We start from the raw sequence: 23,086 nt of genomic DNA on the forward strand, positions 1-23,086 counted from the left end.
GCTATAAAACTGCATTTTATCTCTCTGGCCTTGCTTGGACCTTGCTGGGGGTTCCCACGAAACTGCGCCGTGACTGGCTTAAATCCAATCCGTTTTTCATATTGGACATACATATTAGACCATACAAATTACACGAGGCAGGTAGCCTAGTGGTTAGAGCGTTGGGCCAGTAAAGATCTGTCATTCTGCCCCTGAGTAAGGCAGTTAACCCACTGTTCCCCGGGCGCCGAAGACTTGGATGTTGATTATGGCAGCCCCTGCACCTCTCTGATTCAGAGCGGTTGGGCTGAATGCGAAAGACACATTTCAGATGAAGGCATTCAGTTGTACAACTGACGAGGTATCCCCCTTTCCTTTCCATACGTAAATATAGCCCTGTACAGGAAAAACTATCCATTGTTTGTGTTCATAAAATCAAGATCCAGTCTGCCCTTTTGTACTGTCGCCTTAACTCTCTGCGGACTGAATAATTCAGGACTATATGTTAATTGCAAAACAATAAATTTACTATTTTAGTTTACTATTTTCTTGCTTCCAGTGTGCACTCTGGAACCAGACTTGCACTCTTGGTTTGCCCAATAATGAAAAACAGCTTCTATCACAAGGCCATCAGACTGTTAAACAGCCATCACTAACACAGAGAAACTGCTTCCTACATACATACTCAAAATCATTGGCCACTTTAATTCATTGATCACTAGTCACTTAAATAATGCCACTTTAAAAATAATGTTTACGTATCTTACATTACTCATCTCATATGTATATATTGTGTTTTATACCATCTATTGCATCTTGCCTATGCCGCTCGGTCATCGCTCATCCATATATGTACACATTCTTATTCCAGCCCTTTAGATTTGTGTGTATTAGGTAGTTGTTGTGGAATTGTTAGATGACATATAATTTGAAACTTCTGTGTTACTGTTGATGATCAATTTCACGAAAAGTATTTAATTAATTTACTTCATCATGATATTTGTTATGAATAAATCATGCTTTTTACCAAATTGCGTCTCTCTTGACTTTTTGAATAAACCGATTGTTTGTTTGTAGAATGAGCAGCAATGCTCTTCGTAATGTATAGTCTGTGGATTTGGAAACTAGAAGCACCCCCCATTAACTGCGACACAACATACAGAAAATTGTGTACAGTGCAATATGTAATATGTCCAATATGAAAACAGATTGGATTTAAGCTGATATGCCACTCTTTAAGGGCCGCAGAATGAGCAGCAACACTCATTGGGATGTAAAATCTGTGGATGTGGAATCTAGAAGTGCTTCTGAGTAGAACACTGAGACACATGTATGGTGCAATAAATGATAGGCGTACACTAGAGGAGGCTGCTGAGGGGAGGACTGCTCATAATAATGCCTGGAACGACGCGAATGGAATGGAAACCATGTGTTTGATGTTGTTGATACCTTTCCACCTATTCCGCTCGAGCCATTACCACGTGCCCGTCCTCCCCAATTAAGGTGCCACCAACCTCCTGTGGCGTACACACACAAAAACATTGTTAACCATGTAGGTTTGAAATTTTTTAAAAAAATCTGCAAATAAATCAAAGAATATTTCATAGAAATACGTTTAATTCGTTTTTCTATGAAAAATATATCGATAATTGTGCACATTTTCCTTAATATTCGCCCAAATGATTCACTTACAAAGTTTACAGGACGGGACTCTTATTCTGAAGGATTCCAAAAATCCGTGACCCAGAAGTACTTAGTTATTCTTGCCTGCTTCACAGCGGTATCACTGAGGAAGAAAGAACAGAAGGCGACAGGAGTGAAGAAAGGAATCTGCCTGCTGGACAACAACAACATTGACAGCACCTTCAAATATGGTACAAAAAATATAATTAATAATTTTAACATGACATGTTTTGCCTCATGTAAAGTGTTTAATAATAGTTATGTAAAGGGTAGATACGTGACGGCAACAATAGCAAAAATCCATTATCAACCCATCCCAATTTACTTAAGCTTGCTAGCTAACGTTATGCTAGCTCTCGAAAACCCTTCCTAACGGGGTTTCAGCGGTTACGTTCGCCCGCATTTAGCTCCATGTGAACCACAATTCCGACGCTGTGTTTAAATGTTTAGGAAAGGCAATCATCGATTTCAAACCTGTTTTCGAAACATATTATGATATTCCCCTTATCTTTTATATCAGGAAGAGTCTTTCAAATAAAAATCATAGCTATAGTTAAAATCTAATTTTATTTATCACATGCGCCGAATATAAGAGGATGCCTTACAGTGAATTGCTTACTTACAAGCCCCTTAACAATGCTTTAAGAAGTTAAGTAAAACGTAGATAAGTAAAATAAATAAATAAAAGTAACAAATAATTCAACAGCAGCAGTAAGAATAAGAATAGCGAGGCTATATAGGGGGTTACCAGTACAATGTGCGGGGCACCGGTTAGTCGAGGTAATTGAGGTAATATGTAGAGTTAAAGTGACTGCATAGATAATAATCAGAGAGTAGCAGCAGTGTAAGAGGGGTCTGGATAGCCCTTTGATGAGCTGTTCAGAAGTCTTATGGCTTGGGGGTAGAAGCCTTTTGGACCTAGACTTGGCGCTCCGGTACTGCTTGCCGTGCGGTAACAGAGAGAACAGTCTATGACTGGGGTGGCTGGAGTCTTTGACAATTTTTAGGGCCTTCCTCTGACACCGCCTGGTATAGAGGTCCTGGATGGCGGGAGGCTTGGCCCCAGTGATGTACTGGGCCGTACGCACTACCCTCTGTGGGTTTTGAGGATCTGAGGACCCATGCCAAATCTTTTCAGTCTCCTGAGGGGGAATAGGCTTTGCGTGCCTTTGTCGTAGTGTGTTTGGACCATGATAGTTTGTTGATGTGGACATCAAGGAACTTGAAGTTCTCCACCTGCTCCACTGCAGCCCTGTCGATGAGAATGGGGGCGTGCTCTGTCCTCCTTTTCCTTTTTCAATTTTTTAAAATGACATTTTTACCCCCCTTTTCTTCCCAATTTCGTGGTATCCAATTGTTAGTAATTACTATCTTGTCTCATCGCTACAACTCCCATACGGGCTCGGGAGAGACGAAGGTCGAAAGCTATGCGTCCTCCGAAACACAACCCAACCACTGCTTCTTAACACAGCGCGCCTCCAACCCGGAAGCCAGCCGCACCAATGTGTTGGAGGAAACACCATGCACCTGGCTACCTTGGTTAGCATGCACTGCGCCAGGCCCACCACAGGAGTCGCTGGTGCGCGATGAGACAAGGATATCCCTACCGGCCAAACCCTCCCTAACCCGGACGACGCTAGGCCAATTGTGCGTCGCCCCACGGCCTCCCCGGTCGCGGCCGGCTGTGACAGAGCCTGGGCGCAAACCCAGAGTCTCTGGTGGCGCAGTGGTCTAGGACACTGCATCACAGTGCTAGCTGTGCCACCAGAGTTCGCGCCCTGGAGGCCCTCTCCTCCTTTTCCAGTAGTCCACAATCATCTCCTTTGTCTTGATCACGTTGAGGGAGAGGTTGTTGTCCTGGCACCACACGACCAGGTATCTGACCTCCTCCTTATAGGCTGTCTCATCGTTGTTGGTGATCAGACCTACCACTTGTGTCATCGGCAAACTTGATAATGGTGTTGGCATCGTGCCTGGCCATGCAGTCAGGAAGTACAGGAGGAGACTGAGCACACACCCCTGAGGGTCCCTGTGTTGATGATCAGTGTGGCAGATGTGTTACCTACCCTTACCACCTGGGGGCGGCCTGTCAGGAAGTCCAGGATCCAGTTGCAGAGTTTAGTGCCAGGGTCCTTAGCTTAGTGGTGAGCTTTGAGGGCACTATGGTGTTGGAACGATGAGCTGTAGTCAATGAATAGTATTCTCACATAGGTGTTCCTTTAGTCCAGGTGGGAAAGGGCAGTGTTGAGTGCAATAGATATGGCATCATCTGTGGATCTGTTGGGGCGGTATACAAATTGGAGTGGGTCTAGGGTTTCTGGGATAATGGTGTTGATGTGAGCCATGACCAGCCTTTCAAAGCACTTCATGGCTACAGATGTGAGTGCTACGGGTCGGTAGTCATTTAGGCAGGTTACCTTGGGCAGTTTTGTAGCAGTTTTGCGCAGATCCACAATTTGTGTGGCTCCAGTTGACGAACTACACTTACACACAGGTGTTCGGAGCACGCTAGATACAGTAGCCAATTATCACAGTTGGCCGACTATGTCTTCCGTCTGTTTTCCATCAACCAGCGATGTTACATGTGGATATGGCCATGTGGGAACACTAACCCTATAAAGGTGTGTAGCAATTTAAGCTTTTGTTTTTTGTAAATGTATTTATTTCTGAAGATATATTGCTTATATTTCCAAAAACATACCGCAAGCGATGCATGTTAATGTTTAGAACAAGCTTCAAGCCTCTTAACAAAACTCCCCCAGTCAGAAGATACTATCATCAATAGTCGCTAAAGTGGTTAGCTTCTATGAATGCGGTAACATTTATGCTAACTGTTGACTGTCTTGAGGGTCTTGGTCAGATGAGCGTGCTAAAGCTGCTTGCTAAAGCATAAAGATTTCGTGCTGTTTTATTTTCTCCCCTAAACAGGCAGAAGTTGAGGAGACACTAAAGAGAATTCAAACTCACAAAGGTGTAATTGGAACAATAGTTGTTAATGCCGAGGGTAAGCAATACAATCTCATGCCTACATTCTCTTATAGGAGCTGTACCTATAGCCACAAATATGTGGAGACAATTTTACACTTTAGACATACAATTTGAATATATCTAGCAGGCTAACTAATCAGTACAACTCTCATCACCTCTACTAAAGTTGATGCTATGTGTTGGTCATTCTCAGGTATCCCAATCAGAACTACCTTAGACAACTCCACTACGGTGCAATATGCTGGTCTGCTGCACCAGCTCACTATGAAAGCCAGGAGCACAGTCCGAGACCTCGACCCTCAGAACGACTTGACCTTCCTCCGCATCCGCTCCAAGAAGCATGAGATCATGGTGGCACCTGGTGAGTGAAGCAGAGGTTGTTCAGGTTCTCGAGGGAGGCCCAGATACATGTGAACATCAATATATCTGACACATCGATATTGTGCGGTTAATTTATGAACTATTTCATTAATTGTTTAAGGTAAAGTTAATGAAACAATTACATTTAATAAAACACATTCAGTGAACTGTAATGAGACACATTCAGTGGTTTTACAGTTTGTTTTCTCCTCTCTTCCAGACAAGGAGTATCTATTGATAGTCATCCAGAACCCCAGTGAATAGCCCCAGGATGTTCCTGTGAGAGTCAGGCTGTAGCTCCTCACACACTGATCTTTCTCAAGAATATATGTTTTGTTTAGCTGAACCACACTTTTTGCTTTCTTTGTATTTTCTTTTTTGTCTACTTTTGAAACTCTGCAATATGATGCCTTACTCTATATACTAATTATCTTTCTTAGCCATTGTCGTCAATTCAAAACAATAAACAAGGATGTCATAACAATTGTATGTCTGGATGTCCTTTTTTCCTGTTTCCGATGTCCACACCTGTATGATATGATTTAAAAAAATATATATATTTCACCAGGTAGGCCAGTTGAGAACAAGTTCTCATTTACAACTACGACCTGGCCAAGATAAAGCAAAGCAGTGTGACAAACAACAACAACACAGTTACACATGGGATAAACAAATGTACAGTCAATAACACAATAGAAAAAGTCTATGTACAGTGAGATTAGGGAGGTAAAGGCAATAAATAGGCCATAGAGGTGAAATAATTGCAATTTAGCATTAACACTGGAGTGATAGCTGTGCAGATGATGATGTGCAAGTAGAGATACTGGGGTGCAAAATAGAAAATAAATAAATAATATGGGGATAAGGTAGTTGGGCGTGCTATTTACAGATGGGCTGTGTACAGGTACAGTGATTCGTAAACCGCTCTGACGGCTGATATAAGTTTCCAGCTTCAGTGATTTTTGCAATTCGTTCCAGTCATTGGCAGCAGAGAACTGGAAGGAAAGGCGGCCAAATGAGATGTTGGCTTTGGGTATCACTAGTGGAGCGCATACTACGGGTGGGTGTTGCTATAGTGACCAGTGAGCTGAGATAAGGCGGGGCCTTACCTAGCAAAAACTTATAGATGACCTGGAGCCAGTGGGTTTGGCGACGAATATGTAGCGAGGGCCAGCCAACGAGAGCATACAGGTTGTCGTGGTGGGTAGTATCTGGAACTTTGGTGACAAATCGGATGGTACTGTGATAGACTACATCCAATTTGCTGAGTAAAGTGTTGGAGGCTATTTAGTAAATGACATCGCTAAAGTCAAGGATCGGTAGGATAGTCAGTTTTACGAGGGTATGTTTGGCAGCATGAGAGAAGGAGGCTTTGTTGCGAAATAGGAAGCCGATTCTAGATTTAATTTTGGATTGGAGATGCTTAATGTGAGTCTGAAAGGAGAGTTTACAGTCTAACCAGACACCTAGGTATTTGTAGTTGTCCACATATAAGTCAGAACCGTCCAGAGTAGTGATGCTAGCCGGGCGGGCGCGTGCGGGCAGCAATTGGTTGAAGAGCATGCATTTTGTTTTACTAGCATTTAAGAGCGGTTGGAGGCAACGTAAGGAGTTTTGTATGGCATTGAAGCTCGTTTGGAGGTTAACACAGTGTCCAAAGAAGGGCCAGATGTATACAGAATGGTGTCGTCTGCGTAGAGGTGGATCAGAGAATCACCAGCAGCAAGAGCGACATCGTTGATATATACAGAGAAAAGAGTCGGCCCGAGAATTGCACCCTCTGGCACCCCATAGAGACTACCAGAGGTCCGGACAACAGGCCCTCTGATTTGACATACTGAACTCTATCTGAAAAGTAGTTGGTGAACCAGGCGAGGCAGTCATTTGAGAAACCAAGGCTATTGAGTCTGCCGATAAGAATGCGGTGATTGACAGAGTCGAAAGCCTTGGCCAGGTCGATGAAGATGGCTGCACAGTACTGTCTTTTATCGATGGAGGTCATGATATTGTTTAGGACCTTGAGCGTGGCTGAGGGGCACCCATGACCAGCTCGGAAACCAGATTGCATAGTGGAGAAGGTACGGTGGGATTCGAAATGGTCGGTGATCTGTTTGTTAACTTGGCTTTCAAAGATTTAGAAAGGCAGGGCAGGATGGATATAGGTCTATAACGGTTTGGGTCTAGAGTGTCTTCCCCTCTGCAGAGGGGGATGACCGCGGTAGCTTTCCAAATTTTGGGGATCTTAGACGATACAAAAGAGAGGTTGAACAGGCTCGTAATAAGGGTTGCAACATTTTCGGCAGATCATTTTAGAAAGAGAGGGTCCAGATTGTCTAGCCCTGCTGATTTGTAGGGATCCAGATTCTGCAGCTCTTTCAGAACCTCCGCTGTCTGGATTTGGGTGAAGGAGAAGCAGGAGGGGGGGCTTGGGCAAGTTTCTGTGGGGGGTGCAGAGCTCTTGAGTGGGGTAAGGGTAGCCAGGTGGAAAGCATGGCCAGCCGTTGAAAACTGCTTATTGACATGATCGATTATCGTAGATTTATAGGTGGTGACAGTGTCTCCTAGCCTCAGTACAGTGGGCAGCTGGGAGGAGGTACTCTTATTCTCCATGGACTTTACAGTGTCCCACATTTTGGAGGAATTAGTGCTACAGGATGCAAATTTCTGTTTGAAAAAGCTAGCCTTAGCTTTCCTAACTGACTGTGAATATTGGTTCCTGACTTCCCTGAAAAGTTGCATATCGCGGAGGCTATTTGATGCTAATGCAGTACGCCACAGGATGTTTTTGTTCTGGTCAAGGGCAGTCAAGTCTTGGGTGAACCAAGGGCTATATCTGTTCTTATTTCTACATTTTTTGAATGGGGCATGCTTATTTAAGATGGTGAGGAAAGCACTTTTAAAGAGCAACCAGGCATCCTCGACTGACGGGATGAGGTCAATATCCTTCTAGGATACCCGGGCCAGGTCAATTAGAAAGGCCTGCTCACTGAAGTGTTTTAGGGAGCGTTTGACAGTGATGAGGGGTGGTCATTTGACCGCGGACCCATTACGGACGCAGGCAAAGAGGCAGTGATTGCTGAGATCCTGGTTGAAGACAACGGCCCCCTTGAACTTTGCGACCTTTTGCCACATTTCAGGCTTCAAACATAAAGATATAAAACTGTATTTTTTTGTGAAGAATCAACAACAAGTGGGACACAATCATGAAGTGGAACGACATTTATTGGATATTTCAAACTTTTTTAACAAATCAAAAACTGAAAAATTGGGCGTGCAAAATTATTCAGCCCCCTTAAGTTAATACTTTGTAGCGCCGCCACCTTTTGCTGCGATTACAGCTGTAAGTCGCTTGGGGTATGTCTCTATCAGTTTTGCACATCGAGAGACTGACATTTTTTCCCATTCCTCCTTGCAAAACAGCTCGAGCTCAGTGAGGTTGGATGGAGAGCATTTGTGAACAGCAGTTTTCAGTTCTTTCCACATATTCTCGATTGGATTCAGGTCTGGACTTTGACTTGGCCATTCTAACACCTGGATATGTTTATTTTTGAACCATTCCATTGTAGATTTTGCTTTATGTTTTGGATCATTGTCTTGTTGGAAGACAAATCTCCGTCCCAGTCTCAGGTCTTTTGCAGACTCCATCAGGTTTTCTTCCAGAATGGTCCTGTATTTGGCTCCATCCATCTTCCCATCAATTTTAACCATCTTCCCTGTCCCTGCTGAAGAAAAGCAGGCCCAAACCATGATGCTGCCACCACCATGTTTGACAGTGGGGATGGTGTGTTCAGCTGTGTTGCTTTTACGCCAAACATAACGTTTTGCATTGTTGACAAAAAGTTCAATTTTGGTTTCATCTGACCAGAGCACCTTCTTCCACATGTTTGGTGTGTCTCCCAGGTGGCTTGTGGCAAACTTTAAACAACACTTTTTATGGATATCTTTAAGAAATGGCTTTCTTCTTGCCACTCTTCCATAAAGGCCAGATTTGTGCAATATAAGACTGATTGTTGTCCTATGGACAGAGTCTCCCACCTCAGCTGTAGATCTCTGCAGTTCATCCAGAGTGATCATGGGCCTCTTGGCTGCATCTCTGATCAGTCCTCTCCTTGTATGAGCTGAAATTTTAGAGGGACGGCCAGGTCTTGGTAGATTTGCAGTGGTCTGATACTCCTTCCATTTCAATATTATCGCTTGCACAGTGCTCCTTGGGATGTTTAAAGCTTGGGAAATCTTTTTGTATCCAAATCCGGCTTTAAACTTCTTCACAACAGTATCTCGGACCTGCCTGGTGTGTTCCTTGTTCTTCATGATGCTCTCTGCGCTTTTAACAGACCTCTGAGACTATCACAGTGCAGGTGCATTTCTACGGAGACTTGATTACACACAGGTGGATTGTATTTATCATCATTAGTCATTTAGGTCAACATTGGATCATTCAGAGATCCTCACTGAACTTCTGGAGAGAGTTTGCTGCTCTGAAAGTAAAGGGGCTGAATAATTTTGCACGCCCAATTTTTCAGTTTTTGATTTGTTAAAAAAGTTTGAAATATCCAATAAATGTCGTTCCACTTCATGATTGTGTCCCACTTGTTGTTGATTCTTCACAAAAAAATACAGTTTTATATCTTTATGTTTGAAGCCTGAAATGTGGCAAAAGGTCGCAAAGTTCAAGGGGGCCGAATACTTTCGCAAGGCACTCTATTTAGAGGGCAAGTTGGTCAGGATGATATCTATGAGGGTGCCCATGGTTACGGATTTATGTTTGTACCTGGTAGGTTCCTTGATAATTTGTGTGAGATTGAGTGCATCTAGCTTAGATTGTAGGACGGCCGGGGTGCTAAGCATATCCCAGTTTAGGCCACCTAACAGTACCTACTCTGAAGATAGATGTGGGGCAATCAATTCACATATGGTGTCCAGGGCACAGCTGGGGGACGAGGGGGGTCTATAACAAGCAACCACAGTGAGATACTTATTTCTGGAAAGGTGGATTTTTAAAAGTATAAGCTCGAATTGTTTGGGCACAGACCTGGATAGTATGACAGAACTCTGCAGGCTATCTCTGCAGTAGATTGCAACTCCGCCCCCTTTGCCATTTCTATCTTGTCTGAAAATGTTGGGGATGGGCATTTCAGAATTTATGGTGGCATTCCTAAGCCAGGATTCAGACACGGCTAGGACATCAGGGTTGGCGGAGTGTGCTAAAGCAGTGAATAAAACAAACTTAGGGATGAGGCTTCTGGTGTTAACATGCATGAAACCAAGGCTTTTACGGTTACAGAAGTCAACAAATGAGAGCACCTTAGGAATAGGTGTGGTGCTGGGGGCAACAGGGCCTGGGTTAACCTCTACATCACCAGAGGAGCAGAGGAGGAGTAGGATAAGGGTACGGCTAAAGGCTATAAGAACTGGTCGTCTAGTGTGTTGGGGACAAAGAAAGAAAGGAGCAGATTTCTGGTAGAATCAATTCAGGGCATAATGTACAGACAAGGGTATGGTATGCTGTGAGTATAGTGGAGGTAAACCTAGGCATTGAATGACAATGAGAGTGGTTGCGTCTCTGGAGGCAACAGTAAAACCAGGTGAGGTCTCCGCATGTGTGGAGGGTGCAAATAGTTATGACAAAATAGTTATCTAAGGCATTTAGGGCAGGGCTGGGGGCTCCATAGTGAAATAAAACAATAATAACTAACCTAAACAGCAGTAGACAAGGCATATTGACGTTAGGAGAGGCATGAGTAGCCGAATAATCATAGGGTCCAATGAGCAGCAATAAGTGAGTCGGGGCATTTCTGTAGTTGCTAGGTGAGCTGGAGACACAGCGATTCAGAAAGCTAGCGGGCCTTGGCCAGCAGATGGATCTTTGGCGATGTCGCAACGGAAAAGCCTGTTGAAACCACCTCGGACGATTATGTCGGCAGACCAGTCGTGATGGATCGGCGGGGCTCCGTGTCGGCAGTAAAGGGTCCAGGCCAATTGGCAAAAGAGGTATTGTAGCCCAACAATTAGCTGTTGGACCTCTTCGGCTAGTCGGGAGATGGGCCTAGCTCGAGGCTAGCTCAAGGTTAACTGGTGCTTGCTTTGGAACAGAGACATTAGCCAGGAGTAGCCACTCGGATTGCAGCTAGCTAGCTGCGATGATCCGGTGTAAAGGTTCAGAGCTTGCGGTAGGTATCCGGAGATGTGGTAGAGAAAAAGCAGTCCGATATGCTCTGGGTTGATGTCGCCCTGGTGTCCTAGTTAACTTTGAAGACCGCTAGCAGTGGCTAACTGAGTACTAGCTAGTAGCTAGTTAGCTGGCTACCTTCTGATGGGGGTTCCGGTTCTAAAGTATAGAAATAGCAGATCCGTACCACATTGGGTGATGCGGGTTGCAGGAGAGTATATTCAGCCCGTAGTTGGAAAGTGAGATTAAAATATGTACGAAATATATACAGAAAAAAACGAGGAAAACTATATTTACACCAGACGGGACGGGACAAGACAAAACACACGTCCGACTGCTACGCCATCTTGGATACTGAAGAATGTACAGTCTATATTAGGAGGGTAGAGATTATTGTCTGAATCTGATTTCCTTTAATCAGTGTTAATTTGGAGGAAGGTTGGTGTGTTGGAGACAACTCTGACCAAACTTTACAGCTCTATCACTGAGCAGCCGTATCGGATATGTTTTGTTTATATTCCACTGTTCTAGAATGTTGGATAAATGAGTTAGCCAGCTAACAAAATTGCTTGAAATAAGGTCCTCTTTTTGAGAAATATAGACTTGTAATTGACTCAACAACCCATATACAAATGTAGCTTTCTTAATCAACCAGAAAATCAAGTCATATGTGGCTGTTTTATCAACGTTAGCTGGGTAATTTAATAATCCTGCTTCCTGGAATACCCCACTAGTATACCTACCTCAGCAACAACAAAAAAACATCCCTTTTTCAGGACCCTGTCTTTCAAAGATAATTTGTAAAAATCCAAATAACTTCACAGATCTTCATTGTAAAGGCTTTAAACACAGTTTCCCATGCTTGTTCAATGAACCATAAACAATTAATGAACATGCACCTGTGGAACGGTAATTAAGACACTAACAGCTTACAGACGGTAGGCAAATAAGGTCACAGTTATGAAAATGTAGGACGCTAAAGAGGCCTTTCTACTGACTCTGAAAAACACCAAAAGAAAGTTGCCCAGGGTCCCTACTCATCTGCGTGAACGTGCCTTAGGCATGCTGCAAGGAGGCATGACGACTGCAGATGTGGCCAGGGCAATAAATTGCAATGTCCGTACTGTGAGACGCCTAAGATAGCGCTACAGGGAGACAGGACGGAGGCTGAGAGAGGCTGGACTGAGGGCTTGTAGGCCTGTTCTCACCAGACATAACCAGCAACAACGCAGCCTATGGGCACAAACCCACCGTCGCTGGACCAGACAGGACTGGCAAAAAGTGCCCTTCAGTGATGAGTCACGGTTTTGTCTCACTAGGGGTGATGGTCGGATTCGCATTTATCGTCGAAGTAATGAGAGTTACACCGAGGCCTGTACTCTTGAGCGGGATCGATTTGGAGGTTGAGGTTCTGTCATGATTTGTGGCGGTTTGTCACAGCATCATTGGACTGAGCTTGTTGTCATTGCAGGCAATCTCAATGTTGTGCTTTACAGGGAAGGCATCCTCCTCCCTCATGTGGTACCCTTCCTGTAGGCTCATCCTGACATGACCCTCCAGCATGACAATGCCACCAGCTATACTGCTCATTCTGTGCGTGATTTGGCCAGCGAAGAGCCCGGATCTCAATCCCATTGAGCACATCTGGGACCTATTGGATCGGAGGGTGAGGGTTAGGGCCATTCCCCCCAGAAATGTCCCGGAATTTGCAGGTGCCTTGGTGGAAGAGTGGGGTAACATCTCGCAGCAAGGAACGGGCAAATCTGGTGCAGTCCATGAGGAGGAGATGCACTGCAGTACTTACTGCAGCTGGTGGCCACACCAGATACTGACTGTTACTTCTGATTTTGACCCCCCCCCCTTTGTTCATGGACACATTATTCAATTTCTGTTAGTCACATGTCTGTGGAACTTGTTCAGTTTATGTCTCAGTTGTTGAATCTTATGTTCATACAAATATTTACACATTAAGTTTGCTGAAAATTAACACAGTTGACAGTGAGAGGACGTTTCTTTTTTTGCTGAGTTTATTATTCTATGGCGTGAACTCAAATCAAATACCAGGACGGCCCAGTAGAGGGCATACATGGGCTGTCACTGTGCATTCTCAGTGCTGTGATATTCACATCTTGAAAACAAATGTTCAGAATTTTTCCTGTATGTGGGTGTTATCATGTATAGAACATTGGGCAAATTCGTTTTGCATTGCACGGTGCCCCGGGTAGGCGGCGTTTGTACATTTTAGACCAATCCATTGGTCCTTAACCGAAATCTCCACCCACCTGGGGCACCGGGTTATGCAAAACACACTTGCCCAATGATGAAAATGTTACTAGTGACCAAAACAAGTGCATATCCACCACAGCCACTACTGCTGGAGGTGAGGCATGTGGTCTACATGTGCCTCTCCTCAGGTTACAGGTTTTTGAATGGAACTACAATACAAGCTCACAAATCATTGGCTCACTTTAATTGGACTTAATTTTTTTCTTCACATTTTACAATGTTTCTCTAATACTTAGCTATTTATTTGCATGGTAGGTCATTAAATATGGATATGTTGGTCATCAGTTAAACAAGCACAGTGTTAATGTGCAGACTTTGTCTTTGGATTATTGAGGATCTTGTATTGTGATATTAATAAACTAACAACAATTCTACATAGAAATTAAAAATATGACACTGAATATGAACCAAAGTACCTCCATTTCAAGTTCATTCTACGTCATTTAACACAAACATGATACAATACAATCAAGCAGTTATTTTAACGAAGGCACATAATCAATATACAGTATTAGTTTTATTACAAATATTTTCTAACGTCCCGAAAACACAGATTTCAGTTATAGTGAAACAGCCAAGCAACTTAATAATCAAGTATGTATAATTGACTACTACCCACTCAGACTTCACCATCATTCCCTCCACCATTGAAGTGCACATATGACTCATTTGTTTACACTTTGTTTATACTTAATTTGCTGATACATATTTGTTGATTGAACAATCTGTTTTGTAACATATCATTTTGTGGTTTTCATATACATATTTTTGCTGTTGTTGTGGTTTTCATATAAATCCTCTGGTTTCCAACGTCACCTGCACTGTATGTCTTTCACTAGTTGTTTTGTGTGTGAATAACTAAACTGTATATGCTTATCATTGAATAGGTGTCAGTATCCTCACAGATGAGTCATCATAATAAAACCCAAACGCTGTGTGAGTGTGGTCAGAACTCTGTGGAGGAGGGTCATTGTGTCAGAGACACTAAAAGGACAGAGTTCCTGCCCTGTGGTCCATGTACACTCCTACTCTGGAGGGGCAGGGGACAGGGATATCCGTCATGTTTTGATTGTGCCAGATTGTGTGAATGGGTGGGTTGCAGTTCAAACACCAGAACTGATCATTCCATCGAAAATAACTCTCATATTCCTCTCTATCCCTGCTGATGCTTTTGTATGAGACAGCTACTTCAACTCTCTCCCTGCTCCACTCTACTTCCCAGTAGCAGGCTCCAGACATACCCTTTCTACACAACACCAGTCAATGTTGATAAATCTGTCTGGATGGTAAGGATAGGACTGAGACTCTTCTACATATCCCCTTTCTGTTCCCCTCAGACAGCCAGAGGTACTCATTGGCTGGGTCTGGATCCAAAGTGAGCCAGCAGGAGTCTGAGAAAAACATATAAAAATGTTTTATGAAATGCCGTTAGGTGTGTGGGTTTGTGTTTCTGTGATTGCTAGTAAATGGTCATGAGTATGCATACTTCTGGGGTATATACACTGTACTGTATGTATATTTCGTAGTAGAATTAGAAAAAAATTGCTTACATTTCAAGAACTCTCTGGTATTGGGATCAGTAAGTGGAACAATGTAAACCTTTTTCACTAATGAAGAAAAATTATTATTAATGGTCATTGTCCACAATTATCACTTGGTAACATGGTGTATATTCTTGTAAAAATATTCAATTTCCCAGATATATTTCTGTCAATATGTGTTCATCATTACCTGCTCCAGATATCTTCACCATGTTCTTTTTCATCAAGTTTAGTAGTGGCTTTTTCAGGTCAGAGACACATTTCTTCACACAATCATACGATTTGTGTGAGTTGATAGAGATGCTGGGTAAGGCTTCAGATCCAGGAAGGACACAGAGAGACTGGAAACAACTGAGAGATAAATAAATGAAAGAAAAAGACTGAGAAGCAAAGGCATTTACAATCTAAAACTTTTTGAGATCAGGGAAAATTAGACAGGTGTCCCATAAAATGACAACAATTCCACATGGTCTTTCAGAGGACAAGATGGAGCAAACACCATATTGCCTTACCTATCCAATCCTCTCTGATCTACACACGCGCCTATGAATGGGATGATTTGGTATTCAGGGATCATGTGAGACTGCTCAGGCCTGTAAAGAACCAGTGATGTAACCTAGGTTGTCACCTGGAGGAAATGGATGTGGACCTCTGTGTGAGAGAGCTGCTTTATATCAGCATCTTTCCTCCTCAGCTCAGCCACCTCCTGCTCCAGTTGCTCCAGGAGTCCTTCAGCCCAACTCACTTCAGCCTTCTCCTGGGCTCTGTTCAGCTCCTTCACCTCAGAGTGCCTTGTTTTAATAGAGTGGATCAGCTCAGTAAAGATCCTCTCACTGTCCTCCACTGCTGCCTGTGCAGAGTCCTGTTAGGACACACAGAGAGCAGGGGGGTCCATTTGAACAGCCCATTCACTCAGCTCTCACCAGGATCCTAGACAGCCTGTAATATATACAGTACCAGTCAAAAGTTTGGAAACACCTACTCATTCAAGGGTTTTTCCTTATTTGTACTTTTTTCTACATTGTAGAATAATAGTGAAGACATCAAAACTATGAAATAACACATATGGAATCATGTAGTAACCAAAAAAAGTGTTAAACAAATCAAAATATATTTTATATTTGAGATTATTCAAAGTAGCCACCCATTGCCTTGATGACAGTAGGTGTGTCCAACCTTTTGACTGGTACTGTACTTATGGTATAACACTCACCTTTAGATATTCCACAGCCTGTCTCAGCTCCTGTATCTCCTCCTCTCTTTCCTGGATTATCTGGTTGAATTTCTGATGATTCTTCCCAATGTGTTTGTGCAGAGAAATACATCATACCACATTGAAACAAATGTACTGTCTAATACATCAAACAGCCCTATGTGAACTTAATGAGAGACCATGTATACATATAGTTTAGGCTGAAATTAAATAGTGTGGGGTGGCATGCTATCTGTTTAGATGATGTATACAGCTAGAAGATAGACACATTTTTGTAAATAGCCTGTGTGAGATCTTACAGTGGGGTTCCTATCCAGTTTCTCTATCCTTTCTGGTGCAGCTGAACCAGCATCATGGCCTTTATGTTCATCCATCGTACACAGATACAGCAGTACATCTCTAGCAGTTTGTCATGATGAGATTATATTTTCTCCTGTAGTTGTGTCAATGCTTTGACCAGTTTGTGCTTCTTAAAGGCAGGTGATTTATTGTGAGTTTGAGATGAGTCTCACAGTAAGAGGCCAGACACACCAGACAGGACTTGACTGCTTTGAGTTCTCCCAGTGCAGACGTCACACTCTACATTTCCAGGTCCAGTTTAACAGCGAGCTGGAGGAGCAGCTCAGGGTCCTGTTTTCTTTAGTTTTCCACCAATTCAGCCAGAAGAGTGTTTTTCTTCAGAACAGGCCTGGGAATGAAGCTTTCCTTACACATGGGATAGCTGTAGACAGCCATCGGGTCATCCTGATCCCATCAGCCCTGAATACGGGTGGGTATCATTTGTGGAACGTTAAAACAGGAATCTGTTCCAAAAACTTCGTAAAGTACACGGTTGCCAACAAATGCCTACAAAGTAACATTATCAATTCACCTAACGTTAGCGAAATAGCTGCCATATAGGCAAACTCACCACGTAACGTATTCTTAATGTTTGTCAATAGGCTACCAGAGTGAGGACAGACATTTTTTCGGAATAATCATGGCGAGTGAAAAACGTAATGAATTAGTATACTACCTAATAGGTATCATATTCTGCAGCAATACTGCCGCAACTTTGTATGCGTTATTTGTAGGCAACCTTGCTATTTACGAAGTTTTTGGAACAGATTCCTGTTGAAACGTTCAACAAATTATACCCACCCAACAGCTGAACTGAACCCGATATTTTAAAAAGACCTACCTAAAACGTATAGTTATTTAGTGCACCACCGATTAAAACCTGTTTCTAACAAGTTTCCATTTTTAATAAGGATTTTTTTTAAATCACTACACTAACGGACAGTGTGTGTAGTAGAAGTAACAAAGACCATCATATACGTTTCCTTCTTTTCCTGTTGCTTCCTGGTTCTGTCCGTGATGATAGGTACCAGGTCTGCCCAGAAGAGGGTGCAAGTGGTCTGTCACTGGACTGAGAATAGAGATGCCGAAATCTCACAACAAATCACTGTCTCATTTTTGTTAGACTCATAGTAGGATACTTCATACATAATATCCTACTAAATATCCTACTAAAAAATGTAAAACTAAGAACAGATGTAGCCCTTGCTTCACTCCAGACCTGACTGCCCTCGACCAGCACAAAAACATCCTGTGGCGGACTGCAATACAATAGAATTATCCCCACGATATGCAACTGTTCAGGGAAGTCAGGAACTAATACACGCAGTCAGTCAAGAAAGAAAAGGCTAGCTTTTTCAAACAGAAATTTGCATCCTGTAGCTCTAACTCAAAAGAGTTCTGGGACACTGTAAAGTTCATGGAGAACAAGAGCACCTTCTCCCAGCTGCCCACTGCACTGAGGCTAGGTAACACTGTCACCAGTGATAAATCTATGATAATCGAGAATTTCAATAAGCATTTTTCTACAGCTGGCCATGCTTTCTTCCTGGCTACCCCATCCCCGGCCAACAGCTCCGCACCCCCCGCAGCTACTTGCCCAAGCCTCCCCAGCTTCTCCTTCACCCAAATCCAGATAGCGGAGGTTCTGAAAGAGCTGCAAAACCTGGACCCGTACAAATCAGCTGGGCTAGACAATCTGGACCCTTTCTTTCTAAAATTATCCGCCACCATTGTTGCAACCCATATTACCAGTCTGCTCAACCCCTCTTTCGTATCGTCCGAGATCCCCAAAGGGGGTGACACTCTAGACCCAAACTGTCACTGACCATTTCGAATCCCACCATACCTTCTCCGCTGTGCAATCCGGTTTTACGGCTGGTCACGGGTGCACCTCAGCCACGCTCAAGGTCCTAAACGATATCATAACCGCCATCGATAAAAGACAGTACTGTGCAGCCGTCTTCACCTGGCCAAGGCTTTCGACTCTGTCAATCACCGTATTCTTATCGGCAGACTCAACAGCCTTGATTTCTCAAATGACTGCCTCGCATGGTTCACCAACTACTTATCAGACAGAGTTCAATGTGTCAAATCGGAGGGCCAGTTGTCCGGACCTCTGGCAGTCTCTATGGGGGTACCACAGGGTTCAATTCTCGGGCCGACTCTTTCCTCTGTATATATCAACAATGTCGCTCTTGCTGCGGGTGATTCCCTGATCCACCTCTATGCAGACGACACCATTCTGTATACATCTGGCCCTTCTTTGGACACGGTGTTAACAAACCTCCAAACGAGCTTCAATGCCATACAACACTCCTTCCGTGGCCTCCAACTGCTCTTAAATACTAGTAAAACGAAATGCATGCTTTCCCACCGTTCGTTGCCCGCACCCGCCTGCCCGACTAGCATCACTAATCTCTTGAATTCGCATTAGTTGACAACTCAACCAAATGTAAATCAAAACTACAAAACTACACATGGAATAAACAAGCGCACAGTCAATAACACAATAGAAAAAAAGAAAGTCTATATACAGTGTGTGCAAATGGCGTGAGGAGGTAAGGCAATAAATAGGCCATAGTAGCAAGTAATTATAATTTAGCAAATTAATGATAGATGTGCAGATGATGATGTGCAAGTAGAGATAATAGTTGACCAAATATAAACTCAACAAAACATTTCACTATGTCATTGGATTTAGGTTAAAAGTTAGGTGAAAAAAATACTAAACTCCCTTATGTTGATGACTTTTTGCAGATCCAATACATTTTCCACATTGGTTTATTTTGTTGAAAGGACATGTAAACAACATTGATTCAACCAATTTTTGCGCAATTTTTTTTATCTAAGATGTTTTGTTTGACTTAGTATAATTAGGGGTTCACAGCCATGGTTTGCATTCTGTATTCTTTTTATAAGCAGTCCCACATAAACACTCATATCTGCTGCCTAATTTGACATAGAGACTTGAAACTATGTATGTACTGTAGGTGTCTTTCCTAATGCTGAACAAATGTGCATCAAGGATCCATAAGGTCTGTCAGGCTAGATTTTCCACCATCATGGACATTTTTTTAACCTTACAAGCCAGCCGCACCAATGTGTCGGAGTAAACACTGTGCACCTGGCGACCTGGTTAGCGCGCACTGTGCCCGGCCCGCAACAGGAGTCGCTAGTGCGCGATGAGACAAGGATATCCCTACCGGCCAAACCCTCCCTAACCCGGTCGCACCCGGGAGGCCCTGAACTATGCAGTTTTAAGAAAAAATAAGTGTTAAGTAAAGAATAGATAAGTAAAAAATTTTTTTTAAAAAATGTAACAAGTAATTAAAGAGCAGCAGTAAAATAACAAGGGGGTTACCTGTCCAGAGTCAATATGCATGAGCACCGGTTAATCGAGGTAATATAGGTAATATCTACATGTAGGTAGAGTTAAAGTGACTACGCATAGATAATAAACAGAGGATAGCAGCAGCGTAAAATAGGTGGTGCAATGCAAATAGTCTGGGTGGCCATTTGATTAGCTGTTCAGGAGTCTTATGGCTTGGGAGTATAAGCTGTTAAGAAGCCTTTTACAGCTGCACCATCAAGAGCATCCTGACTGGTTGCATCACTGCCTGGTATGACAACTGGTTGGGCTCCGACTGCAAGGCACTACAGAGGGTAGTGCGTACTGCCCAGTACATCACTGGGGCCAAGCTCCCTGCCATCCAGGACCTCTATACCAGGCGGTGTCAGAGGAAGGCACTAAAAATTGTCAAAGACTCCAGCCAACCTAGTCATAGACTATTCTCTTTGCTACCTCACAGCGAGTGGTACCGGAGCGCCAAGTCTAGGTCCAAGAAGCTTCTAAACATCTTCTATCCCCAAGCCATAAGACTCCTGATCAGCTAATCGAATGGCTACCCAGACTATTTGCATTGTCGTCCCCCCCCCCCCCCTATTTTACGCCACTGATACTCTCTGTTATTATCTTTGCATAGTCACTTTAATAACTATACCTACATGTAGATATTACCTCAATTACCTCAACTAACCGATGGCCCGCACATTGACTCTGTACCGGTACCCCCTGTATATAACCTCGCTATTGTTATTTTACTGCTGCTCTTTAATTATGTGTTACTTTTATTTCTTATTTTTGCTAGTTTTTTTTCATAACTGCATTGTTGGTTAAGGGCTTGTAAGTAAGCATTTCACTGTTATATTCGGCTCATGTGACAAATGCAATTTTATTTGATTTGATTCCAGTCTGTGTTAATAAAACAGTCCTGTAACTTAGTATCTGCTTCATCTAGTTTTTGCTTGTAAGCAGGAATCAGGAGGATAGAATTATGGTCAGATTTGCCAAATGGAGGGAGATCTTTGTACGTGTCTCTGTGTGTGGAGTAAAGGTGGTCTAGAGTTTTCTTCCCTCTGATTGCACATTTAACATGCTGGCAGAAATGAGGTAAAATGGATTTAAGTTTCACTGCATTAAAGTCTCCGACCACTAGGAGCGCCACCTCTGGATGAGCGTTTTCCTGTTTACTTATGGCTGTATACAGCTCATTGAGTGCTGTCTTAGTGCCAGCCTCGGTTTGTGGTGATAAATAGACAGCTACAAAGAATATAGATGAAAACTCTCTTGGTAAATAGTGTGGTCAACAGCTTATCACGAGATACTCTAGCTCAGGCGAGCAATACTTCCAAACTTCCTTAGATTTCGTGTACCAGCTGTTTTTACAAATATACATAGACCGCCACCCCTTGTCTTACCAGAGGCCGCTGTTCCATCCTACCGAAAAAGGTAAAAACCCATCTAGCTGTATGTTATTCATGTCGTCGTTCAGCCACGACTCTGTGAAACATAAGCTATTATAGTTTTTAATGTCCCGTTGGTAGGATATACGTGCTCGTAGCTCGTCTATTCATATTATCCCTTTTATTATTGGCTAATAGGACCGATGGTAAAGGCAGATTATCCACTCAACAATAGAAATTGGTTAGGGGACCATAAAACGGCAACCATCTCCTCCAGAGCCATTATTATATCATACCATAACACTTTTAACTTAGTTTGAGAAAAGTCAAGGGATTGGTTAAGAGATGGCTGAGTCATCGATAAATCAGGAAATCAGATTTTACGTGTCAATTTAAGCCAATGTAAATACACAGTGGCCTATCAACTTGTCATCGCTATCATGGATGTCCCTAAAATGAACTACACTGAATTTGGTATTGATTTCTCAAAAAACAAGGCAACTATTAACAACTTATTCTTTGCACATGTAACACTAATGCTCAAAATCATCTTCCCGTCAGGAAACATACGTCAGATTCCCTCCAGATGTTGTATTTAGACTCATGATTGCACATAAAGGAAGGTAGTTCCTACATGATAGAGTGCTTTCTTTGTTAACCAACTGATCTTGAGTCCTTTTTGTCTTTGTGTGAAACCTGTTCATTGCTGCTCGCAGCTCTATTATTTAATGGGTTTCTGCATTGGGTTAGCTTCTGAATGTGGTCCATCCATTATGTTTTCTTCCAGATATTATCAGCAGGCAGACCTACACATTTGCCTTTACTGGCCTCTATAGGCCTATAGCCTTTATATATCCACAGTTGTAACGTTATACATTTTGCCATTAGCATGTGTAGCCTGGATTTATCTGGGTTTATATTTCTCTGCTATTATTTACTTTTTCATATGCATGTTTATAATACAGATTTGTCACTGATCGTATGGAATGCGTTGGTTAGTCGTGACAAAAAATTCATACAACTGCCTGGTTCCTATTGAACCCTCTGTGGATCCTTAGCATTCAGCATTTAGCGGGTGGTTCAGAAGCTGACCACTCAGAACGGTTCCAGCTAGCTTTTATTTAAACATTTTTTTTTTTACAGTCAGTGAACATGAAGTATGTGTGTGCATGCGTGTTTGCACTTTACTCACATTCTCTCTGGTCTTTTGCTCAGAAGGGCGAACAGTTGGAACTTTAGCCACAGACACCCATCATCAGTTGGCTACAACAACTTTTAGGAGGGCAACATCACTGGGTGATGGTAATTTAGCCATCAAATAGCACAAATTATTTAATATCTAGCAAAAACTAATTTACAAAAATAAGACTTTAGCGCTTTCCCACAGACATCCTGTCCATTTCTTCCTTGCAGATGGCTTGCAGTCACTCTTTCAGTTCAGAGTCAAATTTCCTTGCATGCTAAAATGAGACAATACATTTTTTAACTGAACCTTTATTTAACTAGGCAAGTCAGTGAAGAACACATTTTTATTTACAATGACAGCCTACCCAGGTCAACCTGGACGACACTGGGCCAATTGTGCGCCGCCCTATGGGACTCGCAATCACGGCCAGTTGTGATGAAGCCTGGATTTGAACCAGGGACTGTAGTGATGCCTTTTGCACTGGGATGCAGTGCCTTAGATCGCTGAACCACTCGGGAACTTAATGATTGTGGGTATAGCCTCAGATATAGGAGGGACACAGAGGGACTGGAAACTCTACGATATTGACAAAGACAAAG

The 23,086-nt window shown here is 42.9% G+C and overlaps 1 protein-coding gene and 1 long non-coding RNA gene across 2 annotated transcripts; one reads left to right on the forward strand and one right to left on the reverse strand.

The window, feature by feature from the left end:
- Positions 1 to 1,724: 1,724 nt before the first annotated feature.
- On the forward strand, positions 1,725 to 5,494 carry LOC110496763 (dynein light chain roadblock-type 2). Its single transcript, XM_021572799.3, has 4 exons — positions 1,725 to 1,853; positions 4,591 to 4,666; positions 4,844 to 5,011; positions 5,231 to 5,494. The coding sequence occupies exons 1-4, from the start codon at positions 1,851 to 1,853 to the stop codon at positions 5,272 to 5,274; spliced, it is 291 nt and encodes a 96-aa protein (XP_021428474.1). The 5' UTR covers positions 1,725 to 1,850; the 3' UTR covers positions 5,275 to 5,494.
- Positions 5,495 to 13,880: 8,386 nt separating this feature from the next.
- LOC110496772 (uncharacterized) lies at positions 13,881 to 17,574 on the reverse strand. The gene is made up of 5 exons (XR_005037972.2): positions 16,220 to 17,574; positions 15,635 to 15,868; positions 15,197 to 15,357; positions 15,016 to 15,072; positions 13,881 to 14,856 (listed from the first exon to the last, which is right to left on the reverse strand). It is a non-coding gene; the product is annotated as an uncharacterized LOC110496772 (long non-coding RNA).
- Between the last annotated feature and the right edge of the window lie 5,512 nt (positions 17,575 to 23,086).

Source organism: Oncorhynchus mykiss, chromosome 2, assembly GCF_057628025.1.
Source record: "Oncorhynchus mykiss isolate SJ-2025 chromosome 2, ASM5762802v1, whole genome shotgun sequence".
NCBI lineage: Eukaryota > Metazoa > Chordata > Actinopteri > Salmoniformes > Salmonidae > Oncorhynchus > Oncorhynchus mykiss.

Bases quoted from the DNA above. Each gene is read 5' to 3' on its own strand.
- LOC110496763 (XM_021572799.3), top strand. The intron at 4,667-4,843 runs GTAAGCAATACA...GGTCATTCTCAG, and splicing joins AATAGTTGTTAATGCCGAGG to GTATCCCAATCAGAACTACC. The intron at 5,012-5,230 runs GTGAGTGAAGCA...CCTCTCTTCCAG, and splicing joins TGAGATCATGGTGGCACCTG to ACAAGGAGTATCTATTGATA.